The sequence below is a fragment of the Aythya fuligula genome, chromosome 1 (genome assembly GCF_009819795.1).
Source record: "Aythya fuligula isolate bAytFul2 chromosome 1, bAytFul2.pri, whole genome shotgun sequence".
Lineage (NCBI taxonomy): Eukaryota > Metazoa > Chordata > Aves > Anseriformes > Anatidae > Aythya > Aythya fuligula.
In genome coordinates, this window is record NC_045559.1 from 111564265 (window position 1) to 111591575 (window position 27311).

General features: G+C 44.5%; 1 protein-coding gene across 2 annotated transcripts in view; it reads right to left on the minus strand.

Moving 5' to 3' along the window:
* RUNX1 (RUNX family transcription factor 1) overlaps nucleotides 1–26617 on the minus strand; it is a 67182-nt gene extending 40565 nt beyond the window's left edge. For both annotated transcript variants that reach the window (XM_032197997.1, XM_032197988.1), the window contains exons 1-3: nucleotides 25570–26617; nucleotides 21221–21377; nucleotides 4725–4829 (exon numbers count right to left, since the gene is read on the minus strand). In XM_032197997.1, coding sequence (XP_032053888.1) covers nucleotides 4725–4829; nucleotides 21221–21377; nucleotides 25570–25839 — 532 coding nt within the window. In that variant the 5' untranslated portion in view covers nucleotides 25840–26617. The remainder of the gene's footprint in view (nucleotides 1–4724; nucleotides 4830–21220; nucleotides 21378–25569) is intronic.
* Between the last annotated feature and the right edge of the window lie 694 nt (nucleotides 26618–27311).

The following is a 27311-nucleotide window of genomic DNA, read 5'->3' on the forward strand; positions in this document are numbered from 1 at the left end:
TCAGAGGGCAGTGCGCTGTGGAGTGTGTGGCATGCAGCTAGTGTTAGTGAAGGCAGAGAGTCCCAGCCACGCTCGCATTTCAGTACAGGGACATGTTATACAGACACTGAACTTGAAAGTGACAGTTTTCCCTCTACACATTTTCTACTTTTAAGTAGCTTTGAAGCACTGTACATCTCCAGGTGAGTGGAAGGATCTGGTAAGCCTTCTCTGAAATTTATACAGTGGGTCTATTCCAATGCCACGATGATTCATGTTCTCATGATTTCTAAACTGTTCTTTGGTATATGTTAGTCTCAGTTTCCAGCAGATGGAGGTACTTGCAGCAGAAAGCAAGCAAGAAATTAAGGCATTTCATGTTATTTCAGGTTATCAAGATGATGGGATTGGTGAACTGTTTGGCTTTTCCTTGCAGGAGAGGCTGAAGGTGAAGGCATTCCTTCCATGTAGCTACAAGTCAAGGGTTTCTCCAGGAACTTCACGAGCAAGCAGGGATCACTTCAGACCAAGGTCTGAAGGTGCCCTCAACTGTGGTTGACCACACATGTGCACCTCGTGGCTAACTCTGTTGTGAGGCAAAAGCCAACCTTTGTCCCTGGAAAGGCACTTCTTGGGCCAGCAGCTCTTAAAGCATCTTCTCCAACCCTGCTCAGCAAAATTATTCACTCTCTCTCGCTCTGTTTTGCAGCATCATGCCCTTTGATACAAGGATGCCAAAAATGTTTTTGGGAAAACCACATATCCAATACGGGATAATAACATTTAATGCACAGCTTAACCCTGGACAGCTCAGGGCCACCAGGGCAAAATCTATGCAGCCTTTTCATTCTGCAAAGTTTTCAGGCACCTGGTCCATTAGTGATTTTTTCAGAGTTATGTAGGTTAAAACAATTCAATGAGAAAAACAGAAAGAAGCAGTCAAAAGAAGAAAAACCTAATTTTTGAGCAGACGTGCACAGTAGGTCAAATGGCCTAAGGGAAATATTTAATTTAAGAGTCATACTATTTCTACCAAGTTTCCCAACCAAAAGTATTTTCATCAGGAGCACTACTCTTGATCTGGTTACTGCTAATGATTTCCCCCATGGACTTAGCTCATAAAAACATAAATTGCTTTATGAATCATAGAATCATAGAAGTTGGAGAAGAAAATGATGGGTTAGGTCATCTTGCCCTTCTCACTGACAGTGCAGTATCATTTCTTTTCATAAAATAAAAAATAAAAAAAAAAAAGAAAAGAAAAGAAGCACTTCAGTAAAGCCGGAGAATGTTCAAAAGAGATTTTAAAAATACATAATGAATGCAGTGGAGGAAGAGCCAGATTCATAAGTACCTTGGCTCTCTCTACATACCATGACAATTTGATGAGAAGTATCATCTGGATAGGCACAGTCAGAAATTCAATGGCAAAAAAAAAAAGACAATGGTGTAAATAATGCACGCAAGTAATTATCAAAGTTGTAAATGCAAATCTGGTAGTTACATATGCAAATAGGCTGTTGGGCAAAGAATTGGCCATACTTTGTACACTGTGACCAAATGTACAATGCAAGAATTTATAGTCTGAAAACCTGGACAGTCAGGCCTTTGTGCAGAAAGGGAAGGTGCACACGTGATGACACACACCATGCTATCGTCACATATTGTGACATCTCCACACATCACAGTGAGCCAAAAAGTCCTTGGTTTTGGAGCCTTTGATTTGAGTATTTTTCTACTTTCCGCAAATGGCATTACTTTTTGAAGATCTTTTCCCCAAGCATGCATAGCTGAAGAAGTTGTCCTTTTCATTTAAAACCCCTGGTTTTAGAACCATTAGAATTAGAATGGCATCTAATTTGGTGAGGGCTCAGAAACTGCTCCTAATCTATCATTCTCTGAAGACAAAAGAAAGAGTTTCTGTTATTTCTTATGTTAATCTGTCTAAAGGTGTTTGGTTTTGTTTTAAGTATTTTTACAACCTGTCAGAGTCACTAAAAATTGTCCTGGTACGAAGTTCTGAGCTCTGTCTCAGATTGCTTCCCCTCTCAAAAATGGCACCTTAACTTCCAATATTTTTTGCAGGCAACATAGGCACTCACTAGAATTCAGTCTATTTGCAACTGTTACGAACAACAACAACAAAAAAAAAGTAAATGAATTAAAAATAAGTTGCTGGAGTTGGTTTCAGAATTAAGTATGCTTTTTTTTCCAGAGGTCTGCAGGAAAGCAGTATCTAATTTTGTTCCCACTGCTACCTTCCTCAGATTTCTTTTGAATCAGGACATCTTAGAAAACCCAGCTCAGTATTTCTGCAGTTTCTTCAGCTCAGGAGAGAGAGTGAGTCATGGATCTCCAGGCACAGAAGTTCCCAAATATTGATCACTGAAGCTAGAAACCCTCCTCTAATCTAGCAGCTTTTATTTTGATTCCTGCCTGAATGCAAGCAAGAAGGCTGATATCATTTCAAAGCTCTTCAGGACACAGCATGCATGTGCTGCTATGTCCAACCACATACCTTACATGTGAGTTTGTACAGGTAGCAATCTATGCCATGCAATCACTTTTTGTACAGGCTACAAATGCACCTTGATCTAATTGGGTCAGTGCAGAACAGGATGCACACATCGAGTGAGGGCATAAAAAGAAATATATAGCCCAAAACAGGCAGAACTGCCTCAGAGCAACAAGGATTACTTGGAGAGAATGGATTCTGAGTTTAGTTACTAGAAACTGGTGACGTGGTGCTAGCTGGGAAAACTGAGCTGTAGTAAGGGTTGTTCCAAACACGTGAGGAACAAGGAATAGGGAAAGCACTGGGAACTACTTCTTCCTTCCTTCGCAGCTTGTGCTATATTTCTCCAAGCCACCCAGTATTTCAGTCAGATGTACCAGGAGGACAGCAGGGTCCAGACTGACTGCAACAGCCGCTGCAGTTCAGAAACCCCTGGTGGGAAGTCAGGCTGAAGGACCTTGCAGCCCCCTTACAAGTGAAAGGAGCATAATCCCTTCTACCTTGCCTCAGGAGTGATTTAGTGATAAAAGGAGCTGTGCATTCCTGCCAAGGGGGGGCTGACCGCTGCTCACGACACATAAAGCCTCCCCGACTGTGGAGCTCCTTTATACCTCTGACTTGCCCGCGACAAAGTGAAATCATTTACAAGGAAGCTTTTACATGCATTTGAGTCAGGAAGATACATGTGTTGCTTCAGAATGTATTATATTTCTACTTCCTTTTTAAAATGTAGAATCTTATTAAATATTAACTACTACAGCAACTGAAAAATTGATTTAAAACAGTAGGTATGCCTGCAGGATGGTTTTGGTTCTTACTAATCTAGCAGACTCATATTCAAACAACTAATGCTTATTTGTTGTGTGCAAACTATGAACATGCCCAGGTAATTGCATACACAAATCAGTAGCTTGCATATACAAATATCTATTTTATGTGCACAGCTGCCTTGTTCACCGGGGATATTTTTTCAGGGACAATCCAACCACAGTTTTCAGAAAAACAAATGCAAACTAAGTAAGAAGCCTTGCCCTGACAGCAATATTTGTTTTAAAGTCTGGCCTCAAATCCAAAAAATATAGGACAGAATCTTCCATTAAATATATGCAGTATCACGACACAACTCAGACGAATGAAGGCTCAGGAAGAAAATGTACATGAAAGATAGGAGTTTTCTAAGCTATTTTAACTCAAGTTTCAAATCATTATTTTTTTCCACAACTCAGTTAAGTAGCCCAGAGCCGTAAGTCTCATTCTCTAGTGGGTGTTTGAATCTTACTGCTCTCTTCTCCCGGGACGACTCCACTTAAGCAACAGCCAGAACTTCTGCCAAGTGTGCAGGAGGAGTGAAAAACTAACCACAAACCTCAATTTGCATCAGGGCATTTCGATAAAAATATGAAAATTCCACACTCAGGCTAGTGACTGAGGTTAAGGATTGCCTCTGGTAACAGGCAGAGCATGTGCTGCAGGAGCATTTACATCTGCCTGTCTGTTCCACCCTCACCCCACTTCCATCCCAAACAAAGCAACCTTCCCTCCAACCTCACAAAAACAACTGCATGTGTGAAAGGTGTGGGCAATTCCCTGAAGATACCAAATCATTCATCTTCTCCTTATAATTTATTCTTAAAAAAGAAAAAAATATATAGGAAAGATTGCCTGTCTGTGAGAATGGGTATCCCAGCGGGGTAATTGCATTTGCTTGTTGGAAGCACTACTCTCAGCAATTACTGTTTTCCCAAGTCATACCGTGGAGTGAGGCACAGTGAACTCTACCATGCAGCAACCAGGTGTCCTCTCCCAGACATTTATTTATTTTTGCAGGGTGGCTGAGCTTGAAAATTTGGATCAATGACATATTGGTTTCCAATGCTTTAAAACCCTCTTAACATCTGAAAGGCGAGGCTAGCAAGAAATGATGCATAGGGTATACACTGACCACCTTTTACCAGCATCCCTTTTGTCAGCTTTTGGGTATGATCCAAGTCATCCCTGGGTAGATACTTCATAAATGCAATGCAATTCATACTCTGGATCAGCTGGGCACCCATGAAAAATAAGGCTTCAGGAAGACATAATTAAAACCATTCATGGGACAACTTTGGCTTGAGGCACATCCACCGCTCCCCATGCACTGGAGGTTGCTGCATCTCATGTGGCTGGTGAGGAACCCCTGTACTAAACCATCAACATCACCTTTTGCAAATGTTGTTGTTATTTCACTTACTTCTGGGTTCTCGAGGTCCATCCACCGTTATCTTGATGGCTCTGTGGTACGTGGCTACTTGCGGAGGGTTCGTGAAAACTGTGATGGTCAGTGTGAAGCTTTTCCCTGCAACAGGAAAAAAGGTTATTGAACATACATCAAGAAAAGGTGCATTTGTCCTTTCCAATAGCACCAGAACACTCCAAATGGCACCAAAACACTTCATCTGTCCATATCTAAGGACAGGTATGAGCACAGACAGTGTGGTGTATAACCTCACCACTGTCTGATGCTGGATGCATTCCCTCTGTGGCAACTGCTCAAAGCATTTGAAAAAAAATATATTAATTTATATGTAAATGATCTACATTTTGTTTGTAAAATAAGGTGGTTACCCCTAACTGTTGCAGTTTATCTGATCTACTTGACTACTGGTGCATTGTCTGTACTTTCTGAAGGCTGTTAGTTCAGAGAAGCTTGAAAATTGTGGCTGACTCTTCCAAAACTGCCACGGGAATCTGATCAACAGTGCTTGTTAAAATTAAAGAGAACTGGGTGCTCAGGTCCCCTGGGCGGATCGTAAAATCCCATGCTTTGGTGTTGAAGCTAGCATTAGATCAATTCCATATTACGAACCCTTTAAAAATAATCTGCTACTGCAATGCCAAGAAACAAGAGAATGGAAAAAATAAAAAATCCCCGCTGCCTGTCCGCAGAGAATTAAAACATTTTATGAAGACATAGCGGAGCATTATGCTCAGTTTCTCTATTATTCAGTAAGAAAACTGTGAAGGCCTTTTCAAAACTGTTGTGTGCATGCCACAGCTCAGAGTTCTGAAAAGTGCTCATTTGGATGGCTGCTGGGGAGGCTGGATGGCTTTGTATCCCCTTGTGACTGTGATGTATTCAAATCCTGCTACCTCTGGATTCACTTTTGGCCAATGCCAGCATTACTTTAGGCATTTCCTCAGTAACAGAAGTAACTTTCTTTATCCTTGATAAGACCTCATGTATGTATTCATTACGACTTTGGCCTGGGCAGCAATAAAAACATTGGCTGTCAGCAGGTTTAGCATCGTTATCTCAGCATCACAGAGGACTCAGACACTGGCAGAAATCTTCATTATCAGTCAGAGACATCAAGGGCCATCACCTCAAGTTAGATAACCAGGAACCATTGTAAGAACATTGAGGTCCTTCTCCTTTGGGCACATGCTGTGCCCTTCCCATACAGCTCTGCCTGCTCATTCCATCGCTTGGCTCCAGCCCTCCTGAAGGAGGAGTTTCTTCCCTCCTAAGACCTCCCACTCCTATAGTTTGCTTGGTTTATCTATATAAATAAATATAAATATAAATGTAAATACAAGTATAAATGCCTGTCTCTAGCAGCAATATTCTCCCCCTCCCTGTGTACATTTACTTGCAATTCAATACTTCTCTTAATGCGATTCCTAGTGTGGTGCTAATGGTCTGCATCAACAGCACAGTGAGCGCACTGCACACACATAGCTGTTACTGGAAGCTGTCTTCATCGCATCCCTGTGAATTAGAGAGGTATTCTCCCCACTTTACAGATGAGGAACTGTGGGCAGATAAAGTGTCTTGGCCAAGATCTCACAGGAAGCCTGCGGCCAGTGATGCTAACCACTTTGGCTGCTGCAGCTAAATCCGACAATAATCCTGAATCACAGCCCTGAGAAAACAGAAGCTGAAATACAAACCTCCCAGATCCCAGGCCGCTATCTTTTCACCTCCACATTCTTACTAGAAAGCAGTCCCTGAGATGAAAAGAATTCCAAGTGAAGCATAAGTAATTTTAGATCACTGTCTCAGGGCCTTTGGACCCCAACTCTAGTGTCCTACACCTACCTTGACCAAGGATCATGGTGTTCCTGACATTTTTTAATACCAAGTTATATGATAAAGCTTTTTTATTTTTTCCACCATCACACCAGATCTTTCTATGAGGCATTAACCATAAAGCTCAATAAGCTTTCTTCCAACAAATTTTAACACCCATAGCATTAGACTTAACAAATATCAGAGAGGCACCGGTGGTTCTTTTTTCTTTTAAAAATATAAAAAATAGTTTCCCTGTTGCAGATGCAACACTTAGATCTCCAAGACTGAGAGACTTTGAAAATATGCATTATTCCCTTTACTAATCTGCAGTACTTCCATCTTGCTTCCAGTTTATTTTTTGACAACAGCTGATGCATTAGGTAATTCTGCTGTTTTGCTAGAATACAGTCTATTTTTTCTATAGAAGGTCTTTGAAGAGTTTTGAGATAGAAAAAAATGCAGGAAAAAAAGTCATTAGACTGATGAACTGTAAGGACAACGTGGCCACATTATCAGTCTACAAGACCAGAATAAAGAAGAAGAGGGGAGCAAAGTTACTTTCAAGATCTTCTACAAAACAGAGATCTCAGAACCAGTATAAGTCTGTGATACAAGCTGGCAAAAGCAGGAAGATACGTAGCTTACTTCTTGTTGACAGAAGACTATTCATTAACCACATACTGGTTAACCACAGGGCTATATAACCATAAACCTACATGTCACTCATTGCTGCTTACCAATAATTCTGGCTGTGCTTTTCTCTGGTTGTTCTGTTTCATTTACATTTAGTTTTATTAAGTGGTTTTATCATTTTTATTCATAGCTTCTACATTATTCATCATTTATATGCCTGGTTGACAAAGGCAGGTTTAGATTGGAGGTATTGTTAGTGAAATATATGTTTTATGGGTGTACCTGCTTTGGGATGACAGCATGACAATAAACTTCTCCTCCTTGCTTTTATGTATTATGATACAGCCAAGATACAAGATAAATTTTTATTTTCAGCATATGCTTGTATAATACACCTATACACCAGCACACACACACAGATAGATATAAAACATGCAGCAGACTACACTGGTGGATATAATACCAGATTAGTCACTGCAGGCCATATTCAGACTCCCTAGCACTGGAGGATATAGCAGATTTCTGATTTCTAAGTAACTGGAGCTCCTAACTAAGGGCAGAAGACCTATGCTGAGCACTGTGCATCCCTGCTCAGCTCAGGAAGGAGGGGGTGCCTCCAAAGCTGGGTCAGACAGCCTAAGTGAAGGACTGAGCTCTCTAGTGACTATAAAGAGGGATCACATACCCCAGGAGGACCTTCTGAAATGCTGGCCTGGTTCAGATGCTTCAAACAGTCACGATGACAATTTGTTTATGGCCCAGTGGTGACAGCAAGCCAGCATGTAGCCCTTCATTGACTAACATCAAAATCTGAGACTTTTACTTTGGGTCTATGATGTGCTCCTCGACATGTTTAAGCCAGTCACCACAGTATCATCATGGGAGTCTGTGCCGATGGTGGAAGGGCTGAAGGGTGTTGCCCATGCCAAGCTGTGCCTCTCTGGGGTCCAGCAGTCCTTTCAGAGAGTGCTGCTATCTGCAGCCATCCCTGGTAGCTCCTAATGTCAGGCACAGAGCACCTGATGAGCACAAAGATTAAATTCTCCAGATGTGGGATGGAGTACTGCCTTTGGAAACCCTCCCCACTGACATCAGACATGCTGTCGTATGTTTATGGGTAGAGCACAGGACTCACTGCTTCCATCAAGTATTCCCACATAACTAGGGTAGGAAAAATTGCCTGGTAACATTTATTTTGCAGGAGCATTAATGTCAGTACCCTTTCAGAAAAAAAATAATGGAAACAGTAGCGTTTCTGGCCAAAATGCAATACTGACTTTTGAAACGATACCCAGAGACTGCCAAAGGGTTTGTTAGAGACTAGCTTACCAACAGTGCCCTGGAGAGTTACTGCTGATTTGAAAGCTAAAGTCAGTTGTCCCCAGCTCCTGACTTTACAGGATTGCTTGCGAGATCCCTGGATGCCATGCAAAGCTGTAAGAACTTAAGAGGAAGTACAAAGCATAACGTCTGCCAGTGCCTGCCCAGCAAGGCTGTTTCTGGGCCAGCAAACGAGAAGGATCAGCCTCCGGTTCCTGAGCATCTGAAGGTGTTGTACCCGTGCTCTGCTTGGCAATATTCAGCTGCATCCCATCTGACCGAGTCTGGAAGCAGAGAGAGTCATGAGCTCATGCCCGGCAAGATGAGGGATTTATGTCAGTGGTCTCCCAGAACAACCCAGCACGGGGCTGAAGGGCTCTAGAGGGAGCAATAGGCTTGTAAACTGCGGCCCCTGGGAAGGTCCGAGAGGAACCAAGGGGGAAAATGAATCTCAAGTGACAACACGGTCACATGAAGCTCCTGCGTGCTGCTTTAGTCATCTCTGAGCCGTGTCATGGCCAGATGGATCTGGGGGTGGGAAGGCATGCTTAAAATATAGGTGGCGGCATGGGCAGATGCAAGGGGGAATGAGAACAGACACACTTTAGGGAAGACAAACCACCCCTCAAACTTATCCTTTCACTTTATTCCATCTCTTTCTTAGGCAAAAAGATCCACTGATTCCACTGAAGAAGGGTCAGCCAAATGAGGACAGAATGAAAATGGAGCTAAAGCTTCGGAAGTCTGCCCACATGGTGGGGAGAAAGAAGGGGATGCCATCAGATGCTGTGATCACATTTACTATATTTTTCTTTGGGGATTTTTTTCTGCTGATCTTAGATGTGTCATTAGAGTTTTTTGTTTTGTTGTGTTGTGTTTTGTTTTAAATCATTACAGTAAAATATTAGATAAAAAGAAGAAAAAGGGAAAAGAGACAAGAATGCCTGTGCTGACAAGGACAGAAGGTATGGATGGCAAAATATGAAATGTAATATAAAAATGCAATACAAATTATATTACAGACATTTCTATGATATTAGTGAGAGCCTTCCAGATTCTAGTAAGAATGATTATGATACTATTCTTTTATCCAGCTTCTACTTTTTAATGCTTATGTACTTACTTTTATTAAACCATGCTAAATGATCAGTTTTATACATCTTTACATTTTCTCACAACATCTTCCTGGGTATCTGCCAAATCAAAGATACCTACTGCATTTTAATAACATATCTGACTGTATCCTTTGGCAGGATGCAATACATGCACACATATTCATTCTCAGCTGTTGATTGTTATTCACTGGGTCCAAATTTTGCCATTTTTGTCACGTAAGCCACATTATACTTTGTTAGCTGAATAAACCAAAGGTAATCAATAGGGTGAGACAGGCCAACATAAGTTGACACTTCATTAGTTGACTGTTGCTCATGATATGAGTGAAATGTTTTTGTAGTTCTTCAGATTATATTTCCAATTGCAAAAAGAAAAAAAACCTTGCACAACTACTCTTATCATTGGGTGATAACTATTTTGTCCTGTTGGCAGTTACAGTTTCACATGGTGAGCATGCAGCTTTGCCTGTTGTGCTTGGCCCGATGGCTATTTCATCAGAAAAGAGTTGCAGTTGAAGTAAGCGGCATCAAAAATAACATAATTTGTTTACCATCAGTACCACAGATGCCACCTAATTTAAATATAAGAAAAAAGCTGTTATCAACCTCATCCACTACTGCACCGTAAATTGTTTGCAAACTCTGACCACCACAGAACAACGGACCAAATGGATAAATAACCACATGGGGAGATGTCAGCAAATCAGGGTCACTGCACAAAGAAATGCAAGAGCTGTGCAAGCAAATCAGCTGCAGGGCAACTGATCTGTTTGCGTACTTATAGGGATGTTCCGTGGGTGTACGTGGAAACTTCAAGATTTGGGAAATATACCCACCTGTCTCCTGCCAAACCAGATTGGGTCAGCATGAAGGTACACTTTTGAAAGTTTTTCTCAAGTGGCTTACTCCAGGAAGTTCTTATATCTGTGTTTACACAGCATTCACTTACCCCGAATGAAAACTCAGTCCCATTAAATAAACCAATAGGTGTTTTGTTCTGGATTTACATGGGGCCAAGTTTTCATGCAAATGTCCAAAAGCAGCCCTGCTGTATCCCTGGCCCCTGCCATAAGCTACTTCATTTGCTGTGCAGAAAGTTCTGGAAAAGCCACAAGCAGCTCCCTAAAGCTGAGCAGAGCATCCCCACTGCTGTGGGGCACAGCAGGCACACTGCTGCCCTTTTGCCTCCCTCCCAGTTCCCTGCAGCACAACCGAGTGCTTAAGCAAGACGTGCACCTCATTCTCTTCTCCTCACACATTCTCCATACCCTTTATTCACCACGACTTCCCTGCGCTGGAAGGCTGGAGAAAGGTTGTATCTGAGGTGAAATCATTTCAAGGCATTATGCTGGTGAAACATATGCACGACATTTAACCTAGGGCAACACAGGAACCATGTTAAGCAACCAAAATTACGTAACTGAAATCGAGCAACGTTAATAGAGGCACTGCCAACCTAAGCAGGTTCTAACATCTAAATTTACCTTAAAAGCGTTATCTGGGTAATAAGGACAGTCCTTAACACCTTTCTGAAGACTGTCCCCAACAATCTTCTTACTTCTTAAGTTAAAAACATAACCCCATGCCCGCATGCTGTTGACATGAAATATTTAAGCAAACCAATGCAGAAGCTGGTTCTGTGCTCTGTGCTCAGTGTAACTTCACAGCTGTTAAAATAAGGCTGACTCGGGCCCCTGAAGGTAGCAGATCCTAAAGTTGATTTTCCCCTACACTTTGATCTCCTAAAGAGGTACTGACAATCGATCCCTTTCCTCAGGAAAAAAAAAAAAAAAAAAAGAGAATGCCTTCTAGCTGGACTAAACAAAAAATGCTAGCCCCCAGCACCCCAGAAATGTGTCACCCTCAGTTCAAAAACCACATCTTTGCCTGAGTGCTACTTTTTACCCATTACTGTAGCAAATAACACAGTTAGCACTTGATCTGAAACTCTCAGAAGAGTGGTTCTCCCTTGCACAAACAGGATCGTTCACGCTCTCAAGAGCTGCAAGAGAGGACTTAGCTCATTAAAACTGTCCCCCCCCTTTTTTTTCTCTCTCTCTTTTTTTTTTTTTTTTTTGGCCAGCTGTTTACATTTTAATTTGATGAGCTTGTGTGCAGGCAGTTTCACTTCTGTGCTGATGATGGGTTTCACTTCCCAGTCCCATGTGCTGTCATGATGATACCAGCCACCGCCTCCTCCAGCCTCGCAGGGGCCTCCGTGCTAATCCCTTCGTCGACAGTCCGGCAATGTGTGTAAAAGTGCAGCCACTGCTGCTGCTGCTCCACTGTCAGCTTGCAAGGCACCTGGTGGCACTTCTCTGCTTCAGGAACTTGCATTGATGTCTAAAATGTTACATACTAGTCTCCAGTCTCAATCTGATTCCCTCAAGTTCCCTCCCTCAGGTTATTACCTCATGTTATTTTTCCGTCATATAAATGCTGTAAATGTGCTTCAGTAGATGTGCCACAAAAAATAATAATAATAATAAAAATTATTCTGTTTAGAGACAAAATGGTGTTGCTTCAGTAGCAGGAGATAGCAGGTTTAGATACTAAATGGTCATGGATGTTTATCAGGAAGGGAGCTGCAGCAGAAAGCAGGTAGGAGGACATCTCTGAGTTTATGGGAGAGGGCACAAATGAACTATCTGAAGAGATGAGACAGTCAAGTGATTTGGGATCTGGGTCGCAGGAAGGAGGTCTCTGAATAGAGGGTATCCTGCAGCAGTCAGCTTCGGATGACATCCAGTAGTAGCTTAGACATTAGTCGCTTTTGTATAGCAATGTCAACACTCCACAAATACACAAAACCACCATGAAGAATCCCCCCTATATTGACATGTTGCCTAACTTCTGAAGAGAGAATTCTGCTTCAAGCTGTGGCAGGAATTCGGCCAGCAGGAACATTGTTTGTACTTTAGCATGCTTAGGTTTATGTTCAATGTACGCACCAGCATTTAGGCTTTGAGATGGAGGTGCTGGGTATATGCATGTGTGTGAGCATGGGCACCAGAGTCCGACACAACAGTGTCTGACCAAATAATAGAAAAAAAAGTGTTTTTCCATCCTGTTCTGAAAGACAACCTGAGTGACCTGTTTTAACTGAATTTTGGGGGTGTGATGCCTTCTTAGACTGAAAGCCTGCAGATCAAGTTTGCAAAATGGATTAAAGCATTAAAACGCTGGGTCGTGGGGGGAAGCGGAGGGAAGACCTTTTAATGGAAAAGTCAAGCAGCCTCTAACTATAAGTGGAGTTGCTGCAGTAACCACTATAAAATTCTTATGAACTTGGGTGGAGACAATAATTACAGCACAGGAAGAATGAGATGCTACGGGTTGCCTGGCTTCTGCACCAGAGTGTCAGCACAGAGAGATTGCAGTTTGAGTTGTAAAATGTAGTGCTTCTTGTTACGATATTTTTAAGACCTGAGCTGTTTGAGCACAGATTATGGAGGGTGAAATTAAAGTGGAGCTATTTTTTCCCCAAAGATAACTTTCAGACACTCCATATGAATTTTCAGACACTCCGTATGAACTGGCCACCCCCAAAAATGAACCTCTGCTTTCAAGCTGTGGTTTACTACATATCAGGGCTTTAAAATTTTTAAAACACAGTTCTTCTATACATCAGAGACTGGGGTATACGTGAACAAGTGTTCAGAAGTCACAGCCTCCAGAAGTGCATCCAGCTCTCGGGTGGAACAAAGCCACCATCTTTCAGCACCGTGTCACTGCTAATAGTTCAGGGAAATAAAAAAAAATAAAAAAAATAAAATAAAATAATAAAAAAAAAGAGCACCAGGGACACAAAATGTACAGGACAGTTCAAAATGAGATGACTTAACTGCAAAACCACCTACCACCTTCTCACAGAGAATGCCTTGGGATCCTTAAGCCTAATAATAGTCCTTAACCCAGCTATAGTTTCAAGCCATTAATAAGCTTTTTGAGGTAGAAATTATCACCCACACTTTACAGGTGATGAGGCAGACATGAAAAGGTTAAGGCCCAGATTCACAAGAGGATTTAGCTGCCTGAAGTGGGATTCGGGTTTGATTTAAGTGCTTAAGCCCTAAATTACTCCCCTCTGAGCCCCCATCCAGCTGGAGCCCGGCAGCAGAAGCAGTGGCTGGCTATCTGAGGGTGCTTCCTCTGCTGTCCAACCCAATGCACCACGGCCACGAGCTCAGCCCCCAGGGAGGAGCAACTCAGCACGGTCAGGCCTGAGAGCGGGGAAACCTCAGTGTAATGGCTGATTCTGGCACACCTTCCTGCTCTGGCACGCCGCTGGAGCTGCGACGAAACACACTCCTTGCCCTACAGAGCCATGAAGATGACGGCCCGCTGGTGCAGCTGCAGGCAGAGCACTGGGCACAGGGAACAAGGAAGGTGTGTGATGTCTGGAAGAGCAACGTGCTGCTCTGGATATAGCAGGCAATCATCATCACTGCTGCTATAGCAGGGGGGACTTCTGCCTGCAGTGTCCTAGAGCAGGTGAAGGCCGAAAGGCGGCCTGACAAGTCGCTTCGTCAGTAGCTAGCTGAGCGTGGGAGTGCACATGGGGACTGTTTACTCTCGGCTCATTTTCTTGGAGGAAGGACTCCTCCGTGCTGTCATTACACTAATGCAATGCGCATTGATTTCAGAGCTCGGCAGAAGTCCGGGGTCACTTGATGGATATCCATGCCGTCAGCAAGGGGGAGATAACACTGCCATTACGAGCCTGGGACCTGCCAAACTCTACTAGAGATGACTTCCAAGAGCAGGACGGCCTCTGAGGCCTCAGATATGGACATGGCTTTGTCGGAGCCGTGGTACATAAAGTCTAGCCTGTGGAAACTCTGTGGCCTTGCCAAACCGTTTCCTTCAGTTCCTCCCTAAACTTCAGGGAACTGATGTTGTGCATACGCACTGCTCCAAGCACCGCCCTGCTAAAGAGCTCTTATGGCATCAAGCCTTCGGGACAGCTGCTGCTCTCCTCCTCGCCTCTCCTCTCGGCCCTCTCCACCCTGCCATGCCTGCACAGCATGGGAGGTAGCTCCCCGCGGGAGGAGGGTGGAAGGAATTTAATTCCTCCATCCTAGCACCACGCTGGAGGCCAAACCCAGCTCCAGTTGTAGAGGCTGGTACATGAATCCCAACCCGTGCCTCACCCACAGGCACCAATGTGATATAAACAGTAGCAGCTTGGGGCTTCGGTGCTGCTGGATGCAGCCTGGTCCCTGCGAGGGGTTTTCAGTGACTGTCTCAAAGAAGAGAGGCAGGAGGAGCATTGGCAGAGGACAGGGATCAAGAGATGGAGGTGGATGCAGACACAGAGATAGGGAATGGGGTCAGTCTGAAGAAGCTGAGAAAGTGGTGATGAAACAGTGTGATGGGAAAACAAGGGAGAAGCAGGATGGGAGTGAAAGAGGTGTGGAGTCAGCTTCAAGGTAAAAGAAAAAGTGTTTTGTCGTGTTTTTTGTTTTTGTTTTCTGTTGCTAAATGATTTTTGGAAGGGTACAGAGACTGATTCAGGCTGACGAGGGTTTATGCACATGACTGCTGGAAAAGGAAGGCTCTCCTGACAGTACTTGTAAGCCACTGATTTGCAGCATCCTCACTTCTGCTAAGGCTGAGCGAGCTGACAAGAAATGCTTGCCATAGAACAGTCATCTGAAGTTCACTAGCCAGCCCTAAAGCCCAGCTCCTAATTAATATCTCAGAATAATTTCATTTTGAGCACAAAACACAAGCTCTTATTTGGGTTGTAATGTAGGTATATACACACATACCTACACACAAAAATAAATATTTTTTTTTTTACTAGAACTCAAATGTCTCTACTGAAGAAAGCACACTAAAATACAAACCAAAACAAAATAAAAAGAATTAAAAAAATAAATAGATCAAAATTTGAAGGGCAAACATATCACTTGAAACTGTGTAACCTCTTCACCTAGAGAGGTACTTTGTCTTCCAGAGGCAGTATCCTGGTAAGCCCAACTTCTTTTATCATTGCAGAAAACAAGAAAATGCTCAGAGGATAGTGTCTGCCTCATCCTCATCGTTACCCTGAGTTTAAAAAATGTACAAGCACAGCTCTGCACAACCAAAAAATAGATTTATTGTTATTGGAATGAGGGCAGTGGTTCAGCACTTGGCATGGTCACTGTTTACAGCAGTAATGCTCCCGGAGACAGGAAGTTCTCAAAATCACTCTGCCATTATTTTTCTCCTGTTGACGCTTTCTGATTGAGACTTCTTTCGCCCAGACCAAATTTTAAGTAACCCAGCAGAGTGTTTGTGAGCTGGCAAAGATAGCCCCAGTCATGCTCAGCCTCGCAGACCACATGATGTTTTCAGTCCAGACACCCTCGCTGAGCTGTATCATATACTTTCTTACACAATCAGCAATTCATAGAAAAGCGGCTGCACGTACCGGGACTGCACCGAAGACGACTCGGGCTGGACGCCCGCAACACGCGAGCCGTCTCCCCCGCCTCCTCCTCCGACCAGCAAAGCCTCTGCCAAAGGCTTGCACCAGGACAGCAGTCCTGCTTAAAGGGCTGTGTTTGCTAATTAATTGCACAGCGACCCGTGCTGTCTGACTCGCTATAGGCACCAACCCGTCAGCAGTCCTCTCACTGGACGCCTGCACGGCGACCTGACAAAATTAACGACACATCCAAGCAACCCTAAGTCACTCAAAAACTAAATGAGCGCTTCCAGCCTCTGTCTTTTAGAGAAAAATTCTCTGTTCAGGTCCGATGGGTTGACAGAGAGGAGCCCTGTGATACAAACCCACTTGTAATCAAATCGATTTCTACCCCAAACATCCAGCCAGAGCAACAAACCACCTCCCGCCAGCGCATCCGCTATCACTGCACACCCATCGGCCTGAAGTATCACTAAGCAGTTGTTTTTCAGCTCTACCAACTGACCCTTTTTCAGCTTTGATGATTTCTGCTGTGTTTCTTCTATTTTTGTCTCGTCTGGCAAGCGTGGCGAGTTGTTACTCCAGTATCTGATACCACGTCCCCTGAAGCATTCCAATGGTTTGGACCCAGACCCGAGTGGCTGCTTAATACTGATTTTACGACCCTGCTGAAGAGCATCCTCCTCTGTTTTGCACATACTTTTATAATTTTGAATGCGCTCAAGTAAAAATAAAACATTTTTTAACAAAGTGCCTAAATAACACAACCACAGGCTGAAGCTACACAGAAGGAGCAAAATTCTGACTTCAGAAGACCAATAAAAATAATTGGACTCAGGATCCAGCCAGCAATTTTTGTGTTTTAAGTATTTCTGAGATTCCAGCTTAAACTGATTTTTCTTCCCCAAAATTATATCCAGAAGGAAGAGTTCTGGAGGCAGAAACTTATGGTTATGCTTCGTAATCTCCCTCTCATACTCTCCAACCAGCTACTCCTGTGAAAAAGGGGTACTTCCTAGGCTCCGAAGAAATTAAAAAAACATCGTTAAATTTCTTCACATAATTATGATAGCAGGTAGAAAATATATATATATGGGGTTAATGTTCAGCCCTTTCTAAAACTCAGTATTTAAAAAGGCCTTCTGGAAAGCTAGCTGCATGTGAAGCTGCAGCTACGGATTTCAGCTTTAGATTGAGATTTTCTGCAGCAAGCCAAGACACTTCCCCATTAGCTACTGTTACGATAACCTATTAATAATTATTTTCATCTGGAAAACATGTTTATTTGTTGTTGTTATTTTTTTTATTTTTATTTTTGTTTAATGTTACGTTCTACAAAGAAGATAGTTACTAGGATTAATGATTCCATGAGGAAAATATGTAATGCTTACTGAGCCACGAAGCTTGCCCTCTCCAAAATAACTATTTATTTTTAATTTTATCCAATGAACTTCCATAGCGTCAGGCTTTTTGCATCGGATTTATTTCATCATAGTAACCTAAACTGGTTCATTATACATTTAGAAAACAGGGTACTCTGCATTAGCAGCATTTTGAAGTTTGAAACTTTTATGAATGGAGGGAGAAAAATAAAGATTTTTTTTTTTTAACCATGTAATCATGCAAGAGGGTCTGAGATTGGCTGAAGTTTTAAACTACATTTTTCTTTCAGAAATTACTTACTCGGGCTTACAAGCCAGACAGGCAGGTTTTCCCAGTAGCATTCTCAAACTAGGGTGAGGAATAGTAATTCTGGGCCCCAGCCAATTCCAATGTAAATCTGTTTTGTTCAGGAAAGCCAGCCAAATTGCTTTTATACAACATCTCGCTGTTTCGGGAGACCTGTGATATTCTCAGCTCCCAGTCCTGGTGTCAAGAAAATAAAGTGCTTTTTTTTATTTTATTTTTATTTTTAATTCTGAACTCTAGGCACAGCCAGAGCAGCACAGGGTCACTTCTTGCTGGTAAATATGAAATAAGCACTGAAATGCTGATCAGTTCTTTATGTTGCAGCCAATATTTGGTTCATGTGTGTGCTTTGACAGATGTACAGGATCAGACCTCTGAATGGAGTAAATTGTTGTAACTCTTACGGTGAGAGGACAGCCACTTATGTACTAGGATGGGGATGGGGACAATAGCCTTATGCAAGGGCATTTGAAACAACCATCAGGCTGTCTTGCTAGACCTTGCTCATTTAAAGCTCACAGAAAAAAGATTTAAACCATTTATCAAGATGACAATTTTCTGCTCTTTTAAAAGAGAGAGGGAAGTGGCTTGCCGACAGTTCCGCAAGGCTTTTAATGGGGCTGTTTACAGCCGAGCAGCAGCCGACGTGTAGGGAAGAAAAGTGAGGCACGGACCGGGACTGTCACTCAGCAAAGCCATTCCTTATTCTCCAGCAGTGATTTTAAATCACCCAAGGTACACAAATAATGTCCACTATGACTGCAACCGACGTGAACTTTCAGTCGCTATTCATATAATATTCCTGGCATCACACTATCACTGGTGGCAACTGAACTTATTCAAACTCAAATATTACACAGCAAACAAAGTTTCGGTTAATTTTCCTCTAGCAAAGTATCAAAGGAAGCAATGCCCTTTGAAGCAGCCACCTTCTGCTTCAGGCTTTATACAAATTCAACAGAACAGCACCCCAGAAATCATGTACCAAATGCAAACAATCCACACCTTTGGAAAACAATCCCCTGTTAGAGGAGTAAACACAGGCATACATTAGTCACTGGCTCCAAAGATGGGCGGCCAATGGGGCTTGGGAGATTTGACCTCCGAGACTGACTAACAGCATGCAGCGCTCCCAAATCACTGCTGTTGAGATGATCCCGAGCACCAGAGCACCACACAGCACAGGACATCTATGTCCACACGCACATGTGTCCGTGGCTGAGTGCCGGCCGGCGAGGGGCTGAGCGAGGCTCCCCGCAAAGCCCTTCTGCATGAATAGCCACTGTTCTCCCCCCCTCCTTCCCTCCCTCCACCGTTGAATTTTGACCTTGAAAATCCCACAGTTCACTGTTGTGATTCCTAGCTTCGCTGCCGTGGCCAGGAACTGAACTACAGGTTTGTTTTTATTAGCTTCTCAGCCACTTTGCCAGCTATTCATTTGAATCTTCTAAACAGTCATCTCTGAATCATAATGCAAATTCCATTTACTGAAAAGGTGGAACCTTTAATATAACAAATGAACACGTTTAATGACTGATACTTTTAGACATTACAGCATCTCTCATGTTTTCAGTAAATGGATATAATTTTCTCTGCATTACCCTATTATTATTCTTTGCTAGCATTACGAAGCTACGTTCTCAGCTGCGGGTGTTTTCCACCAAGTACATTTTGAAGACAGCCCAAACAACACAATTTGAAAGACATCTCCCTCCGTATCCTCAGTTAAAAATGCTGCTGGATACTGAGGGATTGGATGGGTATTTTATACTTAAAATGTATTTGCTGCTTGCATCCGTGTTTTCACAGCGCCATATTCTTCCAAAATTGCAGGCTGCATTTACACTGGAAGAATATCCTCAAATGCGTTTGACTTCAAAGGCAAGTAGAAGCTGTTGCGTATAATCAGAATGACTTCCTCAGCCTAAAGCCTGACCCATCCGCCACTGGGAGTAAAAGGTTTTGAGAAAGAGAGCAGAAGTGGGTCACCTTTGCAATGCTCCTGAAGTGTGTTTGCTGTAAGTCGGTGCGTGTTTGTAAGAGCCACGCATGCCACCACGCACCAGGACATGGCCCGGATGCTCAAAGAGTGACTACATGGGAGCGGAAGGTGCTGAGGAAGGGTCAGCCTACCCCAGGGTATTCAATCTGGTCATGAGAGACAGCAGCTCCCAAACAGCTCCAAAAGGCAGAATAAAGAAACCTATTTAGGTGCCGTAGATACTATCGCTTTGATTTGTGAATGTTACAGCACTGAATTGTCCTGAAACAACAATGTTGTCTTTGGAACACCGTGATGTTATGTTCCGATTTTACTTGAAGATACGAACTAGACAAAAGGAAAACACATAAGTAAATACCACATGAAGTCACATGGAAGACGTGACAGTTTTTCAATCTTGACCTTAAACCAGAGAGGCCAATTGTTTCTGTGTGCTTTTTCCAAGCAGCATCTCACCGGTTTCAGTAGGTTTGCTTTAACCACTCTGGCCACGCAAAGGCTCTCCGCTCACAGGAGCAAGGGCAGTAGTGCAGGAGGAGTGCTTCAAATAATCTTGTAACAGAAACGTAAACACAATTGCTTGGAATTTATGGTTTTCAAGATTATGGGCTTGAGCCAAAGAGCAACATTACTACAAAGGGTCCTTCTGTTGATGTTACAGGATTTTGGATCACGCTTTGCACGCCCGTTCACACACACGATACGTGAAACACACATGCGAGACACTATTTGCAGCTTTCTAACAACATTTACATATAGTTACAGTCTAAGTCAGCTTTGGCTCTTGTTACTCAGACTCATAATGCCTTTCTATTTGTACCAGTAATTCCTGGTTATCACAGAGATGCAGGAAGTCTGACATTAAGCTCATCTATTTGGCTCTGCTCTGTCCTACCTACCCCATCCTATGCACCTTGCAGTAGTAGTACATTAAATGCCTACTGTATAAGGCTCTATGGCTATTCCAGAGAAAGGAAGGTCAGAAAAAGTGCCCTATCCCTTCATCACATTGTGGCGAAGCCTGAAAAAAAACATTAGATCTATGTGGGAATTATTTGTAATTTTAGGTTGACTCATGCTGTTGCAGAGACCGGGTTTTGCAGAGTGTGCCTGTGAGCCCTGAGACAGTCACAGTTCTCTAGACAAGCTGAGAATTCCTATTTTAAATTGAAAATGTGTTATTTAAACTTCAACATGTGTAATATTGTGCTGTTCTAAAGTGGCACGGAGAATTCTGTAGTCAAAACGAGGCTCACTGACCGTGTTGTTTTTTTTTTTAAATGAGATTTTACTGTATAAAAATTGAAATAGCATGGACGACGGGCTAGAAGACAACAAGAAAAACACACAGCTGGCTCTGTACCTTTGGAATTGGCCTAAATCAGATCTCCCTACTGCCGAAAACTCTACATACCCCACGTTCAAATTCTCTCTGCGTAACCAGAACTTGACATAGCTGGTAAAGATGATTGAACTGCAGCTGTGAACAAATACCTACCTCTTCCACTTCTACCCACAAATCTGAGGTCGTTGAACCTTGCTACTTGGTTTTTCATGGCAGCTGTTGCATTTCTGAGTTCTGCGGAGTAGTTTTCATCATTTCCAGCCATTACCGTCACCAGCGTCCCATCAGGCACGTCTCCCAGGGCCACCACCTGTGGAATCAAAGCGCAGGATCCTCAGCTTCCTCATGCGACATTTATTTTCAGGCACAGAACGCCAACAATTAATGTGATAAAATAGGAAAGAGCAGCAACAACAGAAATAAATGGGGACTAAAAGCCATTTGGGGAAAACTGAAATCACTTCCATTACTACCTTGCAGAGTTACGGCCACATTTTTACATTGACGCGTGCCCAAAATACACTCCGTGCACCCCGGCATGAAAAATACATGAAATCAACTTTCCAAAATATACTTCTGTAATTGGCAATAAACAAATTCAAGTAACAGGAACTGATTTTGATCTGCTTTACATCAGTGGCACTACTTTTAAGCTACAGCAAAGTCATGTAAATGCAAAATTCAAGAGAAAACAAAACCAAGGCAATCATCTCACGGACACTGAGGGTCAAATTCCCCACAGTTGTGCCAGTTCTCTCTCGGCTCATCCCACCTATCTGAATACATAAATTCAGAATAAGTGCATGAAGAAACAGGCCTCAACCAAATGTTTAATTGCAACTCACTAAACATTTTTTTTTTCATTTGGAAGCATGAAAGCATATCATTGACCTAAGAATTCACCTGTAGCCTGGTGGATGGAAATTGCAATCTGAACTAATGAAACCTGCAGCAGCTCAGCAGCTTTCACCTCATTTTAAAGGCTTGCATTGTAGCTCCTTACCACTAGCATCTATCAAACAAATATTCAGGAACCCAGGATTCACTGCATTTTTGACATGATGCTCTGGGAGATGTATGGATTTCTAACATTAATCAGTCTGGCTTGTATCTGCATCATTCACACTGGTAAAACTAATACAAATTTAATTTTATCTTATCTTATTGAGCAGGACTGAATTCTCAACACAGTTTTACCTGGCTATTGCTCTGCATTGAATGGATGTCTGGTGCGTCTCTTGATTTGCTCTGGCAAAAGTAAGTGCTTGAATCGGGTCCTCTGTCATAGTTTTTCTTAGAACCTGCTGCTCTTGCTAAGAAGTTCCCCCAGTTAAGTCTACAGTAGTGCAGTAGTGATCTCAGCACCACTATTACCAAAAAGAAAAAAAAAAAGAAAAAAAAAAAGAAAGAAAAAAAAGAGGAAAAAAAAGCTCTAGCTTGTTTTTATTTCCTCTTTTACATATTCTAAGAGGAAGTAGTCCTGCACCAGGTCCTCTGAGTTGCTGCTTGATATTTTTCCTTCCTCTTAGCATTTTCTAGCTTACGTCCATGCAGTTATAATTGGTTCCAACTTGTCACAGCCTGGTCTGATTGCTATTAGTTTTCCAGACATGATCAGCAGCCCCTTTACTTAATCTGTCTCTGATGCTTATTTCCCAGTAATAACTATTTTCCCCAATAAGACAGGGGTCCCCAGCCTCTGATATTTCAGACTCTCTCCTTTGCAGGGGCTTCAGTGTCATTTCAGTGTCATTTGTCACCTATAACCCTTATTTTCACTTCCACATACGAAGTTAAAATCACTGTGTCAAAATTCCCTCTTTACGTATATATTTCAGCTTCCTCTTTCCCATTCCTCTGCAGCTCACAGTTTTGTTTCTTGTTCTCCTCTGCGTGCTGTAAGCCATTCCTGTGGCCTGTTTTGTGCTCAGCGTTCAGCTTCTCCAGTTCTCCTGATCTTCGCATAAAATAGTCCCCTCTCGAAATGTTTGATCTAATGTTTTCTCCTTCCACAACATTGTGTAACGAGGCACGCTGTCTCACAAGATCAGCCGCCGAGAACCTGATGCACTTTCCCGGTTCATAGGAAGTTATCAGAAAACCTTAATTCAGGCACATATATTAAAGACAGAAGAAAGAGAAAGGGGAAAACCTGGGCATTACCCTCGCCTCCCTCTGATGCAAATGCGTGCCTGCTCACTTAAGGAAATACCTGCTAGCATTTTTAGGGATGAAAAAACCTTCACGAAACCAGGGTCAGTTGTCTCTTACTGAACAAATATTTAAAACCACCATTTTCAAATTACACTGAAGGCAACCTTGTCGATAAGAAACGTGAAGAAAATATTAGAAACAAATGCTAAAAAAATGCAGAGTGCGGAAAAGAAACTAGAGTTAAAAGTCACAAACAATAGAAACAGAAATACAAACATTTACATTGGAAAAAAGACCAAATAGGTAAGTTGGGACTTGGTGACTGGCATTATCTAGTACCTTGTTGCACTCTTAAAAATACGGATTTCCAGAGAAGTGGGAAGTTGCACCAATGACAGCTATCTGAATTACTTGCTGCTGGTGCATCAATCAAACAAAATTGGCCTTTTAAATTAAGATTTAGATTATTTCCAAGAAGCACTTGGAAAATTAATCTGTACGGCAATTTATTAGAGTTATGCATTTTCCTCTAAGTTTTCCCAGAATCGTGCTATATTTTAGAAAAAAAGTAATGCACGGGAATGACCGTTTTGGTCGGGAATAATACTCTGATCCTACAGATCGAATAGAACTAGTGATTTTTGGTAAGGAAAAGCGAAGAGGAAACTCTCTGTCTCCCTCTTCATATCGATGCAATAGCTGTGAGCAAACACTTAATAAAGCTCAGCGCTTTTTTCCCCTTTTTCTTTCTTTTTTATTTTGGTGTCAGGTGAGAAGAAGACATTGGCAGCCCGGGAGCGAGCGGACTCGCTTAGTTTCGGCACGATCCAAACCCTCTTACGATTCGATTCGCCTCGCGATCAGAGTCGCGACTTTCCCAACGCCGGCAGCAAGGGGGGGTCCCGCTTTAGGGGAGCGGTTGTGGGGTCGGGAGCTCCTCGCAGTCCCCTTCAGCCGGCCCTACGGGGACACCCTCCCGTTTTTGGGGTTTTCTCTCCGCGGTCGCATCTCTGCGCTCGCTCTCGCCTTCTCCGCAGGACCTGAGGCTGCGGTCGGGCGGTGGCCGTCCCGTGTCCCGTGTCCCCCAGCCACGGCCACGCGTGGCAGACCACCCCGGCAGCGGGGGACCCTCCGGAGCGGGCACATGCGGGGACGGGGCTGGAGGAGCGGGGTTTCGCCCCGGTTTCGCAGGCAGCGGCTGTGCCTTCCAGGAGGAGAGCTTCCCGAGCAATTAGCAGCGCTCGCCCGCTGCGTGGGTGACAGGGCAGTAATTAATAGGAACGCGGGAATTTAGGAACTGGCCCTGCCGATGAGTGCCTGCCTTCCCCCAGACTTATCTCCGCGGGAACCAGAAGGCTCTCCGGACACGGCACGACTTTTCCCTAACGCAGCGCTTCCCAAAATCTCGGGAGCCGGGCCGATTGCCTTCTCTCCCTTTCCTCCTCCCCCAAAAAATGAAAGACCGGGGGCTGCCCTCCTTCAGCAAAGCCGTGCCGAGGCGCTGGGGTGCAGCAGCGACGGGAGCAGGAAGCACAAAGCCGACGATTCCCCATCACCCGTCCCAACTCCAGCCCGGGGCTTTCGGGGCTCCCGCCTGGGAGAACGGGGTGGCGAGGGGACAATTACCTTGTTTCTTCCCCGGCTCGGATGCACGGCTACAGCGGTAGCACGAAGGGCAGCGCATTCAGCCAGAGATAGGCCGAAGTGGGGAGAAAAAAAAAAAAAAAAAAAAGGAAAAAAAAAAAAAAAAAAGAGCAAGGGGAGGGGGTGAATTTAGCCTGAAGCCGGGTAACGGGAAAGCAGGCCGGGGGAGGGAGGGATGTGCAACGAAGCGGCCGCAGAAGGCAACGGAGGGTAGGCCCCGAGATTTACTACTCAAACCATCCCAAATAGTAACAATAATTTAAAAAATGTATTTGTTATAATTATTATTTTAATGTTCTCCGCAGCCACCGGGGGCTGCTGCCCGGAGCTCCGGGCCGCCCGCCACGGGCAGCGCCTGGATCTGCTCCCCTGGGCGGCCAAACTTTTAGGGTTTGGACATTTATATATACATATATATATTTAATTTTAATTTTTTAAAATTTTTTCAGAGTTACGGGAGAGAGGCAGCGGCCGGGGGGTGCCCGCCCGTCCCGCCCGCACCCGCTCCGCTCCGCGGGTGGCTGCGGCGGGCGAAGGGAGGGAGGCTCGGGGCTGTCCCCCCTCGTGTGTCCCGTCCTCCCCCGTGTGTCCCGTCCCCCCCGTGGGTCCCGCGAGTCCCGTCTCCCCCCCGCGTGGGTCCCATCCCTCCCCCGGCCGCCCCGTGCCCCGCGGGATCGCGCTGCCGGGCGGGCGGCAGGACGTACCTTGAAGGCGATGGGCAGCGTCTTGTTGCAGCGCCAGTGGGTGGGCAGCACGGAGCAGAGGAAGTTGGGGCTGTCGGTGCGCACCAGCTCCCCGGGGTGATCCGCCAGGACCTCCACCATGCTGCGGTCGGCGCTGCGCAGCTTCCCCGCCAGGGCGCCGCTGTGCTCGGCGCCGGGCAGCGGCAGCGGCTCGCTCATCTTCCCCGGGCTCAGCGTGGTGGAGGGCGGCGTGAAGCGGCGGCTGGTGCTGGTATCTACGGGGATACGCATCACAACAAGCCTGTTGAGTGAGGGACCTCCACAGAGTTCTTACCAAGCAGCCAAGCGAGCGTAACTCTTCGGCGAGCCGCTCTCTGGGGACCAACATAAACGGATACGGGCTGAGCACCCGGGGGAAACTCGGTTCTACGCCAGTCCCCAAAGTTTAATTTTTTTTTTTTTTTTTTCCTCTCTCTCTCCTCTTTGCCGAACGCGGCTGCGGCAGCGAGCACGCCGAGACTTAACTCTTGGCTTCCCGGTGCCGCGGCAGAGGTGGCGTTAATCCAGTAAGAGAAGGGGTCTTCGGTGCGGGGCCGCCCCGCCGCGCCCGGGCATTGAGGGCTTTGGCGTGGCCAAAAGTTCCCGCAGGGCCCGCTCCGGGAGGGCTCCCCAGCAAAAGCTACGCGAGTGGGGTGAAAGCCGGGAGCAGGAGAAAGCCGGGCTTCCCGGGGAGGCAGCTGCCTAGCGCTTTCTTCCAGGTGGCTCCTCTACAGTCCCGGGGGGAAGCGGAGCACATCAGCGTCTTGCGGAGGCGAAAGTCGCTCTTACGAGCAGCGAAACGCGGGGTCGGTCTCGGGCTTTGTGCTCAAAGGTCAGCCGGCTGGCACCGCACAGACATACCCACGCAGGCACACACACACCACGTACACCGCGCTTCATCAAACATTTACAGTATCATCTGCGGAGGATTTAACCACGCCGGGAATCCATTCACGTTCTCTGCAGGGTTTTGGTTTTAAAGCAGCCTTGGAAATCGGCCTCAGTAGTTTGGTTTGCGAGCGCTCATGGCATGACCTCTCAATAATTCTCGCGGAAAAAAAAAAAAAAAAAAAAAAGTTTTAAAAAAATAATAATAAAAAAAGAAAAAGAAAAAGCTCAGTGCATGGCATTCAAGCTTCAGCTCTCTCTCTGTGCACTTGTCTTTGGTGTAACGCCTGCCATGAACGCAAGGAAAGGTCGCAGCCGCTCACGAGCGCTGAGGCTGAGAGGTCCACATCTGAGAAGTTGGGTTTGGGGATGTTGGTTAAATTGTGGGTTCTCCCTGCGGTTTTGTGTGTGCAACAGCGCTCTCTCTCTCTCACTCACGTTCCCCTCAGCAGACAAACCAACAGCCTGCAACAACTTCGAAAGTCATTGCCAATTAGTATTAGTATTATTATTATTATTATTTTTTTTTTTTTCGGTATCTGAGGCAGCCTTCCTCTAATCCGGCCGCAGGAGCCGGCTGCTCACCAAGCCTTTAACCGCAGCAGGTGGAAGCCTGCTCTGGGAAGCATGGCTCGCCTCCCCAGCGGGGTGGATGGGGGCTGGCTGCGGGCAGAGCCCCCGCACCCGGCCAAGCGGCGGCAGCCAAAAAACACCCGATGGCAAAAAAAAAAAAAAAAAAAAAAAAAAGCAAGCACCCCGGGGAGCGGGTGCGGGGGCAGCGCCGCTAACCCCCAGGCGGGGAGGAAGCAACTGGGGGAAAAAAAAAAATAAAAAGG